This window comes from Drosophila navojoa, chromosome 3 (assembly GCF_054131105.1).
Source record: "Drosophila navojoa isolate 15081-1374.11 chromosome 3, UAZ_NAV_1.0, whole genome shotgun sequence".
Classification (NCBI taxonomy): Eukaryota; Metazoa; Arthropoda; class Insecta; order Diptera; family Drosophilidae; genus Drosophila; species Drosophila navojoa.
Genome location: NC_142891.1, coordinates 27405651 through 27424679, shown reverse-complemented (window position 1 = coordinate 27424679; position 19029 = coordinate 27405651). Strand labels below are relative to the sequence as shown.

Below are 19029 nucleotides of genomic sequence, written 5' to 3'. Positions count from 1 at the left end.
TAATTGATGGCATGTGCCCAACTAATATGTTCGCATCAAGTCTAAGCAGAAAAGTCTAAAGAGTAAACAGTATATCTAAAAATCCAAGAATGGCTTAGAGAACTAAATGATAGTTGAATTAACTGGAAGGCTTGAATGTCAAGAAAGTTGAAAAACTACATCTGTAGAGTTTATCTGTTTAAGAGATTGACTGACTGACTGACTGACTAAATGATTGATGGTGGATGCATTGCTTAAGATAGTTCAAAAGATATATAGTTAGGGTTTTGAGAGGAGTAAAAAGAAAAGGTGAGAAAATGACAAATTTTAACAGGGAGTCTATGCCTTGCTTATAGAAGAGAATGAATGAATTATTGATAACTTGATATTCGATCGAAGCATAGACAGGGCTATGTCGCAGTATCTAAGTAGAGAATAGATTGTAAAATGCCCCAAGGATACTATTTGTTATACTATGTATATTTCGTGTGCTATCATGGTTTTTCTGATTGATTGAATGTTTGATGAGTAATGTACATTCAGATCTATAAGAGTTAAAAAATTCATCCATTTATCTGAGCTAAAACCGGGCACGGCAAACTCGTAGGAGATATTAAATAATTGATTGATTGATAATGACTGATCCATAAGCTGAACAGAATTTAAGTAGAGGCTGCTTCGGACAGAATGAGTTGATCGTTAAAAGTTTCAGTTGGTTAACTATATTTAATATATAGAAGAGATAAAAAAAAATGGTTGACTGATTTGTTGTGCTATATTTAGTATACTGATGATGATGAAAAAAACTAAAATGTTCTAAGTAAACTCTTAGCCAGGTTACATTTGTCGAAATATACAAGATGTTTAATGATTGATTGATTGTGTGATTGAAGACTAACACATAAACCGAACATAATAAAATTAAATGATGCAGATTAGTATCAAAAGTAGGGTTTTCGAATATTTTTAAAATATCTTATTGATGTTATTATTTGTTATGAAAATTATTAATATGATATTGATATATCAATATTTTTCTATTTATTTACTTTTCCCCACAATAAATTTATAGTCCGTCAAAAAAAAAAAAACAAAAAAACAAGAATATTAAGAATAAGTATTTTAAATGATGGAGACCGCTTAACTCCAGTATTCTGTACTATAAACTATCATAGAGCTTTTTTTCATATGCCACGTCAAATCTGATGTGTTAGCCACTTGTCTTAATTAGTGTAAGGCACAAATTACATTTGACTGTTCCATTTTTAGAGTAAGAATAATTTGGTTAGACCAACCAATATTTCATATTTAGACAAATAAAAATATTCCGATATAAATTTATATACGCCCAACGGCTTAACTATATTTAATGTATAGAAGGGATGGATTCAGTGATTGATTGACAGCGGCGCACTGTCTTAGCTGGGAGTTAGGACATTTTCAAAAGAGTAGATACAGCCAAGCCATAGAAACGATGTGCGTAGGAGAGAAAGTAGAAACTAATCAACCGACAATATTGTAACTGCTGCTCATAAAAACGTCGGACTTTCAAATTCCGTTAAGAGCAGAAAAAGCTGAAAATGCCAGCTCCAATTCGAGGTAGAATTTGAAAGCCACGACCATTGCATACCAAGTCTTGTTTCAGATTTAGCGATTGCAGCCGCCTAATGAGCTGCCCCGACCCAGATGCCAAGCGTCGGAGTTTGGATCTGTGGCACGTGTAAACGACACCCAAATTAGAGGTAGATTATTTTATTATATGCCATGTCAGACGTAAGCGCGCTGCTTCAATCTCTGATGGCCTTCCGAGAATCGAGATGAGATGCGATGAGCTGCTGCTGCTACCTTCTCTCGACTGGCGGACCGGCGGACTGACGGCAGACTGACGGACTGCCTGGTTGGTCATTTGATAAGCACTTGTTCTTATCACGGGCGACATCGACTAGCCAGCTGTCCGCCTGTCCGACTGTCCGACTGTCCGGCTTTGTCATGTAAATGTCGACCAGCTGGCCAAAATCAATTTGAAACTTGGCGCCAGTTAAATGAGCCACAAGCCACAGCGCGCAGCGTGTCGCGCCCCCCTCGAGACTCCAGGCCCCATTGGAGCTCGCTTAATTAAGTTATAAAAATTATATTTTATTATATATGCATACGATTTGCATTTTTATGTGGCGTCAAATTTAACATGCAGCGCTTTGATTTATGGCACAACTAGACCTGCCCCGCCTCCACCAGCGCCCCCGTCCGCCCCTCGACTAGCTCGGTGGGCGTTTGCTTGGCTGGATTACAGCTCTGACAAATGATCAGGTGTGACTTATGGCATTTTGAATGACGCTCCCTGCCGCCAAATGTAAGGGTTTAATAATTTTCGGCTCAAATCATCTCACACATCTAAAATTTCAAATCTCGTTTCGAAAATGTTGAAAACGCTCAAAAGCCTTTTCTTAAATGGCAACTACAACGAAAAATACAAACCATAAAAACCGCAAGAACAGCAAACGTATCAACCTGGAAACAAGAAAAACAACAACAGCCACAGCGACACCTATGTATAATAAAAGATGCGCAGCTAACTAGAGCAAAAACAACAACAACAAAGTAGATATTTCTTATCGCATTATATAGAAAAAATAGTTATCGAATGGGATGAATGATAGCTAGCTAAATACTCTACGATGAGAAGGGACGAGAAATGGAGGTGACTTTATATAACAAAAAACTGAACTAAATTAGAATTTCTGAGTATTCCAATAATCCAGTGGATGTTCCTTTTATTGATCGTTGACATTGAACTATGGGAGAGAGAGAGAGACAGGAAGAAAATCAAATCTAAGAGTATAGATACTTGGAGAGCAGCAAAAATATATAGAGAGATAAAATTCGAATGCGGAAGATAATTAATAACGGAAGGAGAGAAAAAGAGAAAAGGACAAAGAAAGTGAGACAGAGAGAGAGAGGTAGATTTCACGTGAGCAAGCTTTGAGAGAATCATAGACGGATAGAGAGAAAAGGCAAGAGAAAATGGGAAATATGCAAATTAATGAAGAAAAATAAACAGATTGGCAGAAATACATACACTGACGTAGAGAGAGAGAGAGAGAAACAGAGAGAGACAACACGCGCAAAGAGATGGAAAGTAATAACGAAAAATGTAGATTTATAAACATAGCGAATTAAAGATAGAATTAACTTACACTATGGCGATCCAACAAAAATAAATGTAATAGCAGTCACAATTTTTGAATCAAATTGTTAATTTGAATGCGAAGAAAGATTGAATCACTTTAAAAGAGATTTCTGACGCTATATATTAATAGATTTATCTTTGCCAGTCTGAACAAATATTCCTTGATTAGCTGTGGTCAACATTAGTGGGGCAAAGTGTCTAGCTAATTCGCGCAACTCAATTTGCAGTGCATCTGAGTTGTCGACTGCCCGACTGGTTTGCAAAGCGTCGCAAACAAAGCATTTCGTCTTGTCTGTATGTGTATATCATCTTAATAATTCCTCTTTTATTTTTCTCGCTAGATTTCTTTATAATTCTGCTTTATTTGTAGCATGTTTTGACATTTTTATAGCTTCGTTGACGACATGTCGCATTTCTGCTTTAATGCTTTGCTGCACACCGTGCGAGCGAGACAGCTGCACAAGAGAAACAGTAAAATGGCGTCGCTGCTGCAAAAAAACAATACAGTACAGCAAATACTAGTTCAAGTTCTACTGTGAACTAAATAAGTGACTTTGTTTACTCGCTCACGAATCACTTATGAACATTAAATAATTGGTCTGATAGCTAGGCTCTGGCAGAGAGCTTTGACAGGCACATGTCAAAAATTGAATTGAAGTCACGAAACAGGCACGAATCAGGCACGATATGGTTGCGTGCTTATCGAGCCAACACGTTTTGTATTTAAACGCTTTAGCAGCTACCCAGCTTTTGGATGCCTCCTGGCCTGCTGCTTGCTGGTTGCTGGCTGCTGGCTGCTGGCTGTTGGCTGCTGCCTCCTGTCTCTGGCTGGAACACCCATTTAACAAGTCAAGCTCAACGGCCAAAACCATAAATATTGGCAATTTAACAGAGTCAACAGTATGGCACTCGACTGCGTATCGGACTCGGGTCCATAATACACCTTGTCGTACACGATGCTTATCTCTTGGAATTTCTCGTGCGTGTCGTTGTGCCAAAAAACAAAAAAACCAAAACCAAAGAAAACAACACCAACAACAACTAAAGCGACAAACTAACTAAATGGGAATTTAGCGAACGCGCTAATACACTCTCGATAACACATTCCTTAGTTTCTCGATAAGATTAAAGTGGAAAAGTGAGAAACAAAACAAGACAAATTTACCGTAAGGAAAGTAGTAAATTATCCGAATTATCTACAAATCAAAGAATATTATAATAATACTATTATTATCTCATCAAAATTAAATTTATTAATAATTAATAATATTTTTCATTTTCTCTCGCCTGGAATAAGCACAGAATCGTTAACTCATTCTATTAATGCTTTTATATATATATATACATTTTCTTGTAATGTTAATGATTGCCACTAAACGATATTGAATAAGTTAAAAAATTATAAATATATAATTTTAAAAATATATATAATATTTTTTATTAATAATGAATCGAAATAAAATCCAAAAACCTCAGGATTTTCCTCAGCATGTTACAAACTCTGCCAGCATCTAGAGTATACCCTGTTGCTCAATTGTGTGACAGGGCATGCCAAGCTGGAGGCTGGCCAGGAGCTGTCGCTCGCTGTCGTTTGCTTTGCCTCGAAAGGGGGTACAAACGAGCTTGGAGCGTGCGTGAAAAATTAGCCGTGGAAATGCGTGTCGAGCTTGTTGTTGTCGCATTTGTTGCTGTTTTTGGTGTTTTTGGTGTTGTTGGTGTTGTTGGTGTTGCTGTTGCTGCTGGCCTGTCGCCATTTCTCGCAGTGCAGCTAATAAGCGCAACATGCTCATAAAATTTCGAAAGCTGCAACACTCTGATTTTATTTCATTTTAAATTGTACACGCGCTTTTAAATTTATTTTTCAAATGCTGCTCGCTGTAGCTATATACATATATATACAGCTGCCTCTGGTCAGGACTGGGCTGGGCTGGGCTCGTCATTTATTTTGCATTTACATGCATCATTAGAGCGTGTTGCGGCCTTATGACAAATTAATAACAATCACCAAAAATAAACACACATAAAATTGACAAGCTTTCTATTCAATAATGGTTTCACAATGTTCCCAAAGCCATTCCTAAGACAGCTTGAACAACAACAACAACAACAACAACGGCCAAAGTTGACAATGAAGCGTGCCAAGCGGCAGAGAGGGACATAAGACTTGGGTCACCGGTATCGATGTTTAACCCTTGTGTGATCGCCACTACACGGGTTCAGTAAGAATATAGATTCGACTATCTGCAATATAATAAAATCGAGATTCCCAAATCTGAAAGTTAACTCACTAACTGATGCTGTATATATCGTAAGTCTAGTCTATTCGAAATCTCGTATTGACCCCTGCTAATTCTCTTCTGACTACTCTAAAAATTCTTATAATGTACATACTCCTTAAAGATCAGAACTAGTTATATACAAGCCTGTCCATATTCGACGGATCCATATATGTATTCATTTATTATTAAATAGATATGTTTTTATTTAATAAAAATAAAAAAAAAAAAAAGATGTAGGGTTATACGCCCGGCGAATTTGAACTGTATTTCCTTTTGAAACAAAGTGATTCACGGTAGTGAAGTCGTATTGCGTAGATCCCGGCATATGTTCTGTGTTTTATGAATAAGCCAAGATGGGCGGATTTTCATATGAACACCCTATAGACTCACATTGAAAACCTAGCTCGACAAGCCCCTGAATCATTGCATTGAACTTATAGAGCTTATAATTCTAATCACTCGGTTTGATGAATCAGCTAAATAAATTGTGGTACAGTAAGCTACTGTACGAGATTAGAGGAAATCAGTTCATCATTATCATTAGTATATCCAGTCGCTGCTTAAAGAACACTCAAGGGTTAAATGAAATATTTATGTTGGATGCTTTAGGCCGTTTACCTGTTAATTGATTGTTACATTCTTTTTCAATGTGTGTGAGTGTGTGTGTGAGTGTTCCTCTAGCTCTTTCGCTCCCACGATAGATGAAGCGTGTTGTTGTTGTTGTTGTTGTTGGCTGTCACGCTATCTGTTGCTGTTGTTGTTGTTGTATCTGTTGGATATACGATGCAGACGTGTGGTTTTTTATGCTGTCCAATTTTTGACAATGAAAATTATTGTGATGTCGCACGTTTTGGTGGTGTAATTTAATTAAAATGATGTTCGTCCGCGACCCGCATCAGGGCACGCTTTTCATGAGGGTTTTCCCCGAATTTTCAGCGCACAGGTGACAAATGTGTGCCCGTGTGTATCTGTGCGCGATAACTTTTGTCAGTCACTGTATAATTTACGAGTGAAGATGCGCTCGCCAGACAGTCGGCAATCACAGCTGCTAAAAGGATGCCGACCAAAAGTCAAACAAACCTCTTGACTTTCCGATGATGATATTTGCACGCAGAGGAGGTACGCGGACGTGAATGTGGAGTGGTGGAGAGGGCAGCGACCGAGCCGAGGCGGAAGTACAACAAACACAGCTGTTCAGACATTGGCAAATGGTCTGCGATACGAGCGAATGCAGTTGAATTTCCATTTCCATTTGAGCCTCTTTCTCTCTCTCTCTTTCTTTCTCTCTATCTCTATTTTTTTTGCTTTGCTTTCATTTATTTCTGTTTAAAGTGAAAGAAGCGACAGCCGCAGCGAATGGTAGGAAAAACTTGTGCGGCTTCTGTTGAGCCTGTGAACCTGTTTGCTGTACTGAAACCATGAATGAACAACCAACAACAACAGCAACAACGTTGTCGTGGACAGTATTGTCACTGTCAATATGTAGAAATGCACTCAAGGTAACTTCCTACTTGGCTCAGATCGTATTTCAGCCCAACCTCTTCATACTTTTTACTTGCAGCTTATTGCGGACCAAAGTTCCCCTTCTGCTCCTTCTGCGCCACCCACACACTCATACCCACACACACAACATCAGCAACATTTAGCGGTCAACAAAATGGCCACCGAACGAGGGCCATGGATTGAGGAGAGACAAGAACTTGGGAATATTGATTGATTGATTATTACTGAAAACCATTTATGGAGTATACAAGGCACGAGATACAGAGAATAATCATTATGAGTATACATGAGATAATAAGGAACCCATAAATATAGAATCAAACTTCAGAGCTATCGTCTCGCTCAAATAGAACAGTTAAGAACGTTCAGAATACTCATTCACACCCCATCAGCAATTTAGTAGCTAAGTTTAACGCTAAAAGTTTAGCACTTTATAAATCGGAGATATATACGAGTATGTGCTCCAAATTTCTCTAGCTTCAATAGCGCCGAAAATTATTGTTTTCATACGGACAGACGCACAGACAAGACGGACATTGCACAAAGCCAATATACAAATTCACTTTCGTGAATGAGTACAAGCACAGACTATATTAACTAATATAAGTGAACAATTCAATAATAATTTAATATTAAGACTTCTCTAAAGTATTGATACGTCATAAAACAGCGTATTACATAAAATAATATATAAAATAAATATGAAATAATATACATGTATACTGAAAACTTTACATTACTTTCGTAGAGACCTCAGCGGGCTTGAGGAGACTTATATGTCAATAGAGTTTGAAAGGTATATTTCCGAAGAAATATTAATGTATTGATATATGTATGTGATTTAATCATAGCAAAGCGCATCATTAACATTTCTCAGTCTTATTATCATCCGTAGAATAATTAAAAAATTTTACAACAAACAATTTTTGACTGTATAATCATATATTTAAGATATTGACAAAACTAAGGTCAACTTAATTACGTTAATTTCTCCAAGATGAACTGAAAGCATGGAATTTATTTATGGGATAAAGAGGTGATGGCAGAACTCGTGATACAATTTATTACAATTTATACCAAAAATGCATTATCATACATTAAGAACATGGTAAGATGCAATTAAGCCCATCAATTGTTTTGGCCTTCTATCTTTAAGGAATGAAATGATTTAAGTGGCTTTCATTTCATATACATTGGGCACATATTTGAAAAATAGATATTACTATATAAGATTTATACATTTTATTTTATTTATATGGCACACTTTCTTATCAATCAAATTTCGGTATTCAAAGCTGTTGTGTACATTTTTCATTTAAGAGTACAGGACACACTGGTTCTTTTCAACTAAATCATAATTATATATACAATAGGAAAAATTCAGAAGTGAATTGTAGGCTTACTATGTAAATAATGTAAGATATGTTCATTTATTTATGATAGAGGAATGTATACTTCAATAATTCAAGGATATGGAAGATAGATCAATATATTGTATGTAGATACTATAATAATTTCGATCTTGATTTAGATCATCATCAAACATACTTAAGTCCATTCTCATAGCAAACATTTCAATATCTAGCTAAGCTTTAAATTTAAAATATAAATAATTATATGTTGAATATTTTATTATATGTTTTCTGCTTGTTTAATAAGAAGGACGAATTAGCGTATGTTGCAGCTGCTCGAGAAGAACGAAAGCTCCAGAGAATTGTGTCTGTTCTTTTTTTGTGTCTGAGAGTTCCTTCAGGCGTGATAAAAACTAGAATTAAATTTACAGGCGTCAGTTGCAGAGTTTTTTGTTAACAGGATATTTTCTAGCAAACAGTTGCGCCGCATTTCGGTGGGGCAGCTCTCTGGAGCATGGGGGAGCAGCGATTGATGACGGGCATTTGTTGTGACAAGCATTAACTAGCGGTTTCACACACGCTCGAGCACACCCCTCAGCGATCCCCTACTACACAATTAGCACCCCTCCCCCCTTCCTCTTAACAACAGAAACAAATTGTCGCCACCTAAAAACCAAACAACTAGACTCCCAGAGGGAATACAAGGCCCCAGTCCCCACTCCCTCCGCCCTCCATCCCGTATGTGGGAAATATTAATAAAAATAATGAAGTGCAGTAAACAATAATTTTGTTGGCTATAAATACATATATTGTGGATTTTTGGTAAGTATATAGCTTTACTTCCCACAGGTTTTGTATTACGGACCAAAAACGTTCTGCACCTTCTGCGTAATTGAAGCAAACTTTTCGAACAAACTGTGGAGGCGGCAAGGGGCATAGGGATCGGGCATTGGGTGCAGAATGTAGAGTGTACAGTGTAGAGTGTAGGGAGAACGCCGGCCATGTTTGAATACGAGTCGCCAACATGTTTACATAAAATGGACTTGGTTTACAATTTGACTAAAAAAAAAGAGCTCCTCAAACAAAAAGCACAATTTATGCTGATTTCGACAAAAAGCAAACTTAATAAAGAATAAAGCAGGGAATACGAATGTTACCTACTCTTCAGATATACACATATATTGTATACAAGCATAGAGGAAGCGAACTGTTTCAATTATAGCAATATAAAGCGAAGTATTTTCATTTAAATCGTCGATATATTTATACTTTACATTAAATACATGCATACATGAAAAATGCTTATCTTAATTTTGATAATAATTTACTATTAATTATTTTAGTCTTAGACACTTGTTTATATTTTGTATTGATGAAAAGCAAAAAAAATGCTTTTCTAATTACAGATTTTATTTTATTTCATCTCTATCTGTTTTAAAAGGTATCAAAACTATTTATAGTTTCTAGAATACTCAGTTGATGGGAATAGCGTAAGAGATCCTTACTTGTACCTCCTTAAGAATTAATATAAGTACTCAATTTTAACACAAAAATACAGAAACTAATATAACGCTACAAGTTTAAACATAGATGACTTATCAATAATTTCAGATTGGGAATAATTAATTAATTTATTCAATGTGACTGAATTCAGAATAATTTTATATTATTAATTAAATATAATTTTGTATGTTGAATTAAAACATTATTAGGCATTTGAATTTCTCAGCTCTTCAAACTTCAAGCTGATTACAAATAAACAAATAAAGAAATTATAGACAGAGATGATTCTAGACGCACATAGCTCGACACTGTCGCAATACACTTTTAAAGGGTATTGAAGATAAAAGATAGCTAGAGGTTGCATGGAATTCGCATTGTTGGCTAATAATTGTAATTGGATCACCTGCTGGGGGCTTTAGTCCTCAGCATAGGGGGCATAGCTGGTGATCTGGCGTGCCACAATGTTGAGTATTTCACGGGCGGGCATCTCCTGCTGTTCCCTGATGATGGCCGTGATGCGTGCACACTCCTTCACATAGTTCTCCAGCTCGCGCTGATTGGGCGCTCGCCGAGCTGGCTCTTTGGAGCGCAGCGCCTGCAAGCACTGCCCAGTTATCTGAGCTAGCTGCGAGCGAGCCGGACTGAAGGTCTCGTCCAGGTCGAACAGCTCGAGGGGCGGCGCCGGTGGCTCACTGAAAATTGGCGGAAAAGTGGCCAATTGCAGCGGTGGCAAAGGTATTTCAAATTGCGGTTTAATTATGCGAAGCGGCTCGTAGTTCACATGCAGCTGCGTGTAGGTGTCGATCACATCCTTCAGCAGTCGATTGCTCAGCGAGCAGAGCGACATGTCGAACATTTGCTTAAAGTCCGAGGGCATCTCCGTGCCAATGGAGTCGATCAAACAGGCCTTGGGCATATCGGACAGAAAGGCCAGGTCCGTGAAGTGTTTATTGTCGTTTAGCTGTGGGAAAATAATACTTTAATGCAAATCAATTTCCGACCGGATGCATAAGAATTACAAACCTCCACGTCATTGAAATCCAAGTGCGTATAGTTTATCTCATCGGTGCCCAATAGCTGGACCACATACTCCAGCATGGCATCGTTCGTTTTGTCCTGCAAATACTTGTCGTGCCATATGTATCCTGAGCCCAGGGCCAATATCTTGCCCCCTTTGGCATTGCTATAGTAGCCAGCCAAGGGGCGATTGAAGGGATACACGACAGGTCCCGTGGTCAACAGCACGTTGGCCGGCTCGGAAACATTCAGCGTAGCACCGTAGGGATATTGAAAGTGTATCTTGTACTTCTCATCGCTGAAGTCGTAGTCCACCTTCTCGATGTCTCGTTTCAGCAATTGGCGCCACATGGACTCGCAGACGACGCCGCCGCCCACGATGCACTCCTTGGGATGGAAATTTTTGTAGTAATGCGGACGCACCACGTTATCGCTGTTGATGTAGATGCCGTACTGTTCCAAGAAGAAGTTGACATTCGTATTGAACTCCTGTTCGCCTCCTTCGCCGAGCAGCACCAACAAGCTGCCGCCCGATTGCTCCACATAATCCTTGAGCACCTCGAACTCCTCCTCGGTGAAGCGGTCCTGAGGTCCAGCCAATACGAAAATCTTAGTGCGCTTTATAAATCGGAGATATATACGAGTATGTGCTCCAAATTTCTCTAGCTTCAATAGCGCCGAAAATTATTGTTTTCATACGGACAGACGCACAGACAAGACGGACATTGCACAAAGCCAATATACAAATTCACTTTCGTGAATGAGTACAAGCACAGACTATATTAACTAATATAAGTGAACAATTCAATAATAATTTAATATTAAGACTTCTCTAAAGTATTGATACGTCATAAAACAGCGTATTACATAAAATAATATATAAAATAAATATGAAATAATATACATGTATACTGAAAACTTTACATTACTTTCGTAGAGACCTCAGCGGGCTTGAGGAGACTTATATGTCAATAGAGTTTGAAAGGTATATTTCCGAAGAAATATTAATGTATTGATATATGTATGTGATTTAATCATAGCAAAGCGCATCATTAACATTTCTCAGTCTTATTATCATCCGTAGAATAATTAAAAAATTTTACAACAAACAATTTTTGACTGTATAATCATATATTTAAGATATTGACAAAACTAAGGTCAACTTAATTACGTTAATTTCTCCAAGATGAACTGAAAGCATGGAATTTATTTATGGGATAAAGAGGTGATGGCAGAACTCGTGATACAATTTATTACAATTTATACCAAAAATGCATTATCATACATTAAGAACATGGTAAGATGCAATTAAGCCCATCAATTGTTTTGGCCTTCTATCTTTAAGGAATGAAATGATTTAAGTGGCTTTCATTTCATATACATTGGGCACATATTTGAAAAATAGATATTACTATATAAGATTTATACATTTTATTTTATTTATATGGCACACTTTCTTATCAATCAAATTTCGGTATTCAAAGCTGTTGTGTACATTTTTCATTTAAGAGTACAGGACACACTGGTTCTTTTCAACTAAATCATAATTATATATACAATAGGAAAAATTCAGAAGTGAATTGTAGGCTTACTATGTAAATAATGTAAGATATGTTCATTTATTTATGATAGAGGAATGTATACTTCAATAATTCAAGGATATGGAAGATAGATCAATATATTGTATGTAGATACTATAATAATTTCGATCTTGATTTAGATCATCATCAAACATACTTAAGTCCATTCTCATAGCAAACATTTCAATATCTAGCTAAGCTTTAAATTTAAAATATAAATAATTATATGTTGAATATTTTATTATATGTTTTCTGCTTGTTTAATAAGAAGGACGAATTAGCGTATGTTGCAGCTGCTCGAGAAGAACGAAAGCTCCAGAGAATTGTGTCTGTTCTTTTTTTGTGTCTGAGAGTTCCTTCAGGCGTGATAAAAACTAGAATTAAATTTACAGGCGTCAGTTGCAGAGTTTTTTGTTAACAGGATATTTTCTAGCAAACAGTTGCGCCGCATTTCGGTGGGGCAGCTCTCTGGAGCATGGGGGAGCAGCGATTGATGACGGGCATTTGTTGTGACAAGCATTAACTAGCGGTTTCACACACGCTCGAGCACACCCCTCAGCGATCCCCTACTACACAATTAGCACCCCTCCCCCCTTCCTCTTAACAACAGAAACAAATTGTCGCCACCTAAAAACCAAACAACTAGACTCCCAGAGGGAATACAAGGCCCCAGTCCCCACTCCCTCCGCCCTCCATCCCGTATGTGGGAAATATTAATAAAAATAATGAAGTGCAGTAAACAATAATTTTGTTGGCTATAAATACATATATTGTGGATTTTTGGTAAGTATATAGCTTTACTTCCCACAGGTTTTGTATTACGGACCAAAAACGTTCTGCACCTTCTGCGTAATTGAAGCAAACTTTTCGAACAAACTGTGGAGGCGGCAAGGGGCATAGGGATCGGGCATTGGGTGCAGAATGTAGAGTGTACAGTGTAGAGTGTAGGGAGAACGCCGGCCATGTTTGAATACGAGTCGCCAACATGTTTACATAAAATGGACTTGGTTTACAATTTGACTAAAAAAAAAGAGCTCCTCAAACAAAAAGCACAATTTATGCTGATTTCGACAAAAAGCAAACTTAATAAAGAATAAAGCAGGGAATACGAATGTTACCTACTCTTCAGATATACACATATATTGTATACAAGCATAGAGGAAGCGAACTGTTTCAATTATAGCAATATAAAGCGAAGTATTTTCATTTAAATCGTCGATATATTTATACTTTACATTAAATACATGCATACATGAAAAATGCTTATCTTAATTTTGATAATAATTTACTATTAATTATTTTAGTCTTAGACACTTGTTTATATTTTGTATTGATGAAAAGCAAAAAAAATGCTTTTCTAATTACAGATTTTATTTTATTTCATCTCTATCTGTTTTAAAAGGTATCAAAACTATTTATAGTTTCTAGAATACTCAGTTGATGGGAATAGCGTAAGAGATCCTTACTTGTACCTCCTTAAGAATTAATATAAGTACTCAATTTTAACACAAAAATACAGAAACTAATATAACGCTACAAGTTTAAACATAGATGACTTATCAATAATTTCAGATTGGGAATAATTAATTAATTTATTCAATGTGACTGAATTCAGAATAATTTTATATTATTAATTAAATATAATTTTGTATGTTGAATTAAAACATTATTAGGCATTTGAATTTCTCAGCTCTTCAAACTTCAAGCTGATTACAAATAAACAAATAAAGAAATTATAGACAGAGATGATTCTAGACGCACATAGCTCGACACTGTCGCAATACACTTTTAAAGGGTATTGAAGATAAAAGATAGCTAGAGGTTGCATGGAATTCGCATTGTTGGCTAATAATTGTAATTGGATCACCTGCTGGGGGCTTTAGTCCTCAGCATAGGGGGCATAGCTGGTGATCTGGCGTGCCACAATGTTGAGTATTTCACGGGCGGGCATCTCCTGCTGTTCCCTGATGATGGCCGTGATGCGTGCACACTCCTTCACATAGTTCTCCAGCTCGCGCTGATTGGGCGCTCGCCGAGCTGGCTCTTTGGAGCGCAGCGCCTGCAAGCACTGCCCAGTTATCTGAGCTAGCTGCGAGCGAGCCGGACTGAAGGTCTCGTCCAGGTCGAACAGCTCGAGGGGCGGCGCCGGTGGCTCACTGAAAATTGGCGGAAAAGTGGCCAATTGCAGCGGTGGCAAAGGTATTTCAAATTGCGGTTTAATTATGCGAAGCGGCTCGTAGTTCACATGCAGCTGCGTGTAGGTGTCGATCACATCCTTCAGCAGTCGATTGCTCAGCGAGCAGAGCGACATGTCGAACATTTGCTTAAAGTCCGAGGGCATCTCCGTGCCAATGGAGTCGATCAAACAGGCCTTGGGCATATCGGACAGAAAGGCCAGGTCCGTGAAGTGTTTATTGTCGTTTAGCTGTGGGAAAATAATACTTTAATGCAAATCAATTTCCGACCGGATGCATAAGAATTACAAACCTCCACGTCATTGAAATCCAAGTGCGTATAGTTTATCTCATCGGTGCCCAATAGCTGGACCACATACTCCAGCATGGCATCGTTCGTTTTGTCCTGCAAATACTTGTCGTGCCATATGTATCCTGAGCCCAGGGCCAATATCTTGCCCCCTTTGGCATTGCTATAGTAGCCAGCCAAGGGGCGATTGAAGGGATACACGACAGGTCCCGTGGTCAACAGCACGTTGGCCGGCTCGGAAACATTCAGCGTAGCACCGTAGGGATATTGAAAGTGTATCTTGTACTTCTCATCGCTGAAGTCGTAGTCCACCTTCTCGATGTCTCGTTTCAGCAATTGGCGCCACATGGACTCGCAGACGACGCCGCCGCCCACGATGCACTCCTTGGGATGGAAATTTTTGTAGTAATGCGGACGCACCACGTTATCGCTGTTGATGTAGATGCCGTACTGTTCCAAGAAGAAGTTGACATTCGTATTGAACTCCTGTTCGCCTCCTTCGCCGAGCAGCACCAACAAGCTGCCGCCCGATTGCTCCACATAATCCTTGAGCACCTCGAACTCCTCCTCGGTGAAGCGGTCCTGAGGTCCAGCCAATACGAAAATCTTAGTGCGCGCCAAGCACTCATTGTTTAGCTCAACTTCGTTTCTATGAATCGGATATAGTGTAATACCATAAGTTATATACATACGTATGTACATAGATGCATAAATCTAATCAGATTCATTCAACTTACTGTTCCACATTCCAGTTGGCCTTTAGCTTGCGATGCAACATTTTGTAGTTGTCCGTTATTTGAAAACGTTCATTTTTAGATATGTCAAAGCAAATTGTCGGTTTTTGCGACATTTTTTAAACTTTTTTATTATTAAATTAGATTTTCATTAAATATTTTATTCAGTTTTTGGTTGCTAAGCAATATCCGGCAAAACAAAACAACAAACCGCACAGCTGTTAGCTTTAACATTAAAGCGCATTACTTAAATAATACACTAGACATTTAAATATCAAACACTTTAAGTCGCCTTTGCATAGACATTAATCACAGAAATTAGAAAAGTTTCAGATCTTTTTTTTTGCAATAAACTGCACTTAGCCACTTTGGCGGCATAGCACTTTTATCGAAACATCTGGCAGCACAATTGCTGCGCATCTGTGCGCACGATTGCGCAACACTGGTTCGATAGTGCAGCGAAATCGACTCCATCATCGAATCAGTTGCGAACCACCGTATACCACTCACTAATCAACACCTGCCCTGAGTCTCGCTGTGAAAAATTACGAAAGAATTCGGTTGTTCAACGCTTTCCAAGATCAACAAATCTTTGCTTAACGAACAATAATGGCATCAATTTGTGGACGCATGGCGCTTCGTGCCGCCGCACGCCAAAATGTGACATACAACTCCGTGCGTACCTGCAAAAGTAAGTAATAAAAACGCGGAATACAGCCGTCACGTTCGCCCTGTCCGTGTGGCAAGGGAAACGCTACCAAGGCAGCGCCTCCATCATCCATATTACATAATAGAAATCTAAATCAAAGGCGTTGCAAAGCCTGCTGTGAGTGCAACAAGGTTTTATATACATTTCTAATGACCAACAAATGTGTCACTGTATGCTGGAGGTTATGTAATAGCCGTGTCCAGTGCAAAGGCGTTATTTGCCTTGGCATTCTATGGCAAATCAAATAAAAACGCAAAAATCATAATTCGCACCTGGCTTCGTTATCGCTAGTATCTAATACATTAATAATTGGCAGTAGTGTATTTGTGCGTGTTAATGTCGAAGGAGTTAAGGCTTTTATATAATCAATGTGCGCAGACAGCTGATTCAGCAAGCGGTTAATGTAACCAGGGGCGGAGTGAAGTGCTTGTAGCGAGAAAACGCTAATTACCGAAGACAACGTTTATTCTATGATATGAGCCTCATATGTAGAGAGTGATACAGTGAAAATGCCGTTTGCATAAAAACAAGAGAAAAGTGACACCCTACTTTATATATAATATATGAGTCAGAGGTAAGGTAGTATCTGCATATAGAAAAGAATGGAAGTGAAAGGACTGTTAGTGATCCAAGATATTGTTCTCAGCATCTGAATAATCCGTGTTAACAGACTATAGTAAATAGGCTAATACAATACTTTTGTTGCATAAATTGCGGGCTCGGTTTATGATAAACTCAACTAAATGCTCCTTTTTCCGTAGTGATGAACGACCCGTTGGAGCACGCCACGGGTATCGAGAAACGTGAACTGCTGCTGAAGGCGGCCGGCAACGATAATCCTTTCGACATGAAGGTCTTCAAACGCGGTGCTGGCACTAAGGAAAACCCCAACCTGATTCCATCGGCCTTCGATGCCCGCATTGTTGGCTGCATCTGTAAGTAGACTTCACACATTAGCTGGGGCAAATAATCTACTATCTCATGAACTTTCAGGCGAGGAGGATCAGACCTATGTACAGTGGATGTGGCTGCAGAAGGGCAACCAGAAACGTTGTGAGTGCGGCCACTGGTTCAAGTTGGTTGAGAAGGCAGCTGTTTAAAGTTATTATTAATTAATTAAATAAACCAATTAATAACAAAAACAAACAACACACACATAAAAACAACAACTATTAAGCTAAAAGTCAACATAATAGCTTTCCAAATAAAAACAAACATCAATCCAAATAACCAAAATTTAAACAAAAACCGAAACCAAATGCAAAATGCATATGCACCGCGTCTGGAAGAAGCTTTTATTTACGTTTTGGCTGGACACGCTGAATGCAATCGAGACACGTGTAAAAACGTTTAAATAAACAACATTTAAACAAATTTTAAACCTAGCAAATACTTTAAAGAGTTCTAGAGCTATGGATCGTGTCTCTTTGAACGGTAGATCTTGAATTTCTCCAAGTAGCGTGTTACTATACTAGAATAAGTAATCCAGTAATGTAAGCCTGGCAGCCACTAAGCTTCATTTCGTAAATCCATTGCGAATTGTAATTTTATCTGAACCCTATCGAAGTAGGCCAACAACTTTTCTATATTGTCAACATTCTCCGCTGCTAGCTCAATATTCAATATTTACTTCGTCGGGAAGTGAATGCTACATTGAGCTACAAACGTATAATACAACTCATTTTCTTAAAAAGTAAACAAAAAGAAATTTATATATACACAAATATATATGTGTTTATAGACACACACATACATATACTATATAGATGAGTATAGTTAGCTAGGATGTCGTCTTTTATCTCGCGTCTTCTCAAGTCTCCGCTCGCGTCAAAGCGTCTCGTATCGCAGCTCACGCACCGCGGCGAACGGAAGCTGGGGTCGCTGCTGCGTGAGCTCGGCATGCAGCGTGTGCTAGGAGCTCTTGGAATCAAGGGATTTGTGGGCGTGGCTAATCGTGGCATTGCCACCACGCCAGTCAGCAACAAGCGTAAGTAGGGCTTAAGTGATGCTGCAGCTAGTTTTAATGGGTCCTCTCACATGGCGCAGAGCTGACGGATGACCTGGAGCTGGCTACGGGCATCTTTAAGCGCGAGCTGATGCTGCGTAAGGCCGGCTGCACCGATCCGTGGTCTATGAAGAAGCCCATGAAGAGAGGTGCCGGCAGGGAGAACGATCCCACGGAGGTGCCCTCCGCCTTCGATGGCCGCATTGTGGGCTGCATCTGCCTTGGGGATCGATCAGCGAAGTGGATGTGGCTGGAGAAGGGCGCTCCCAAGCGCTGCGAGTGCGGACATTATTTCGTGCTCAAGAATGTGCCCGCTGTTTGAAATATAATTTATTTGTTTATCGCGAATAACCTAAATGGGACGCTGTATCTACTCACACACGCATACCAGCTCATGTATCTGCATACACACAACAACGTGCATGGACACATCTGTACATGCTTGCACTGGGACACCTTAACATACACATTCCAACACTAGAACAATTACAAATATTGAACTGATCTACTAAGACACAGGCTTAAACCAAAACTCGAAAGGTATTCAAAGAACATTGCATGATATTATCAGAAATTAAAAAACATGAATGTGATGAATGGAAGTTATATGTAATTTCCTTTAGTCTAAAAATAGAGTATATTTGCATTTTTATCGATTCGACTTCTGCTTAGGGAACAAGGCATTGCATTGAAATCT

The 19029-nt window shown here is 38.6% G+C and overlaps 4 protein-coding genes across 4 annotated transcripts; 2 read left to right on the top strand and 2 right to left on the bottom strand.

Moving 5' to 3' along the window:
• Positions 1 to 10068: 10068 nt before the first annotated feature.
• LOC115563258 (intraflagellar transport protein 52 homolog) lies at positions 10069 to 13311 on the bottom strand. The gene is made up of 3 exons (XM_030385966.2): positions 13243 to 13311; positions 10827 to 11438; positions 10069 to 10764 (listed from the first exon to the last, which is right to left on the bottom strand). Exons 1-3 carry the CDS (start codon positions 13309 to 13311, stop codon positions 10219 to 10221), a joined length of 1227 nt encoding a protein of 408 aa, XP_030241826.1. The 3' UTR covers positions 10069 to 10218.
• An 819-nt stretch (positions 13312 to 14130) lies between these two features.
• On the bottom strand, positions 14131 to 15859 carry IFT52 (intraflagellar transport 52). The gene is made up of 3 exons (XM_018098577.3): positions 15622 to 15859; positions 14888 to 15533; positions 14131 to 14825 (listed from the first exon to the last, which is right to left on the bottom strand). The coding sequence occupies exons 1-3, from the start codon at positions 15732 to 15734 to the stop codon at positions 14280 to 14282; spliced, it is 1305 nt and encodes a 434-aa protein (XP_017954066.1). The 5' UTR covers positions 15735 to 15859; the 3' UTR covers positions 14131 to 14279.
• A 223-nt stretch (positions 15860 to 16082) lies between these two features.
• Positions 16083 to 17701, top strand: COX5B (Cytochrome c oxidase subunit 5B). Its single transcript, XM_018098598.3, has 3 exons — positions 16083 to 16309; positions 17089 to 17262; positions 17321 to 17701. Exons 1-3 carry the CDS (start codon positions 16228 to 16230, stop codon positions 17425 to 17427), a joined length of 363 nt encoding a protein of 120 aa, XP_017954087.1. The 5' UTR covers positions 16083 to 16227; the 3' UTR covers positions 17428 to 17701.
• Positions 17702 to 17923: 222 nt separating this feature from the next.
• On the top strand, positions 17924 to 18844 carry COX5BL (Cytochrome c oxidase subunit 5B-like). Its single transcript, XM_018098597.3, has 2 exons — positions 17924 to 18314; positions 18374 to 18844. The coding sequence occupies exons 1-2, from the start codon at positions 18113 to 18115 to the stop codon at positions 18652 to 18654; spliced, it is 483 nt and encodes a 160-aa protein (XP_017954086.1). The 5' UTR covers positions 17924 to 18112; the 3' UTR covers positions 18655 to 18844.
• The last annotated feature ends 185 nt before the right edge of the window (positions 18845 to 19029 follow it).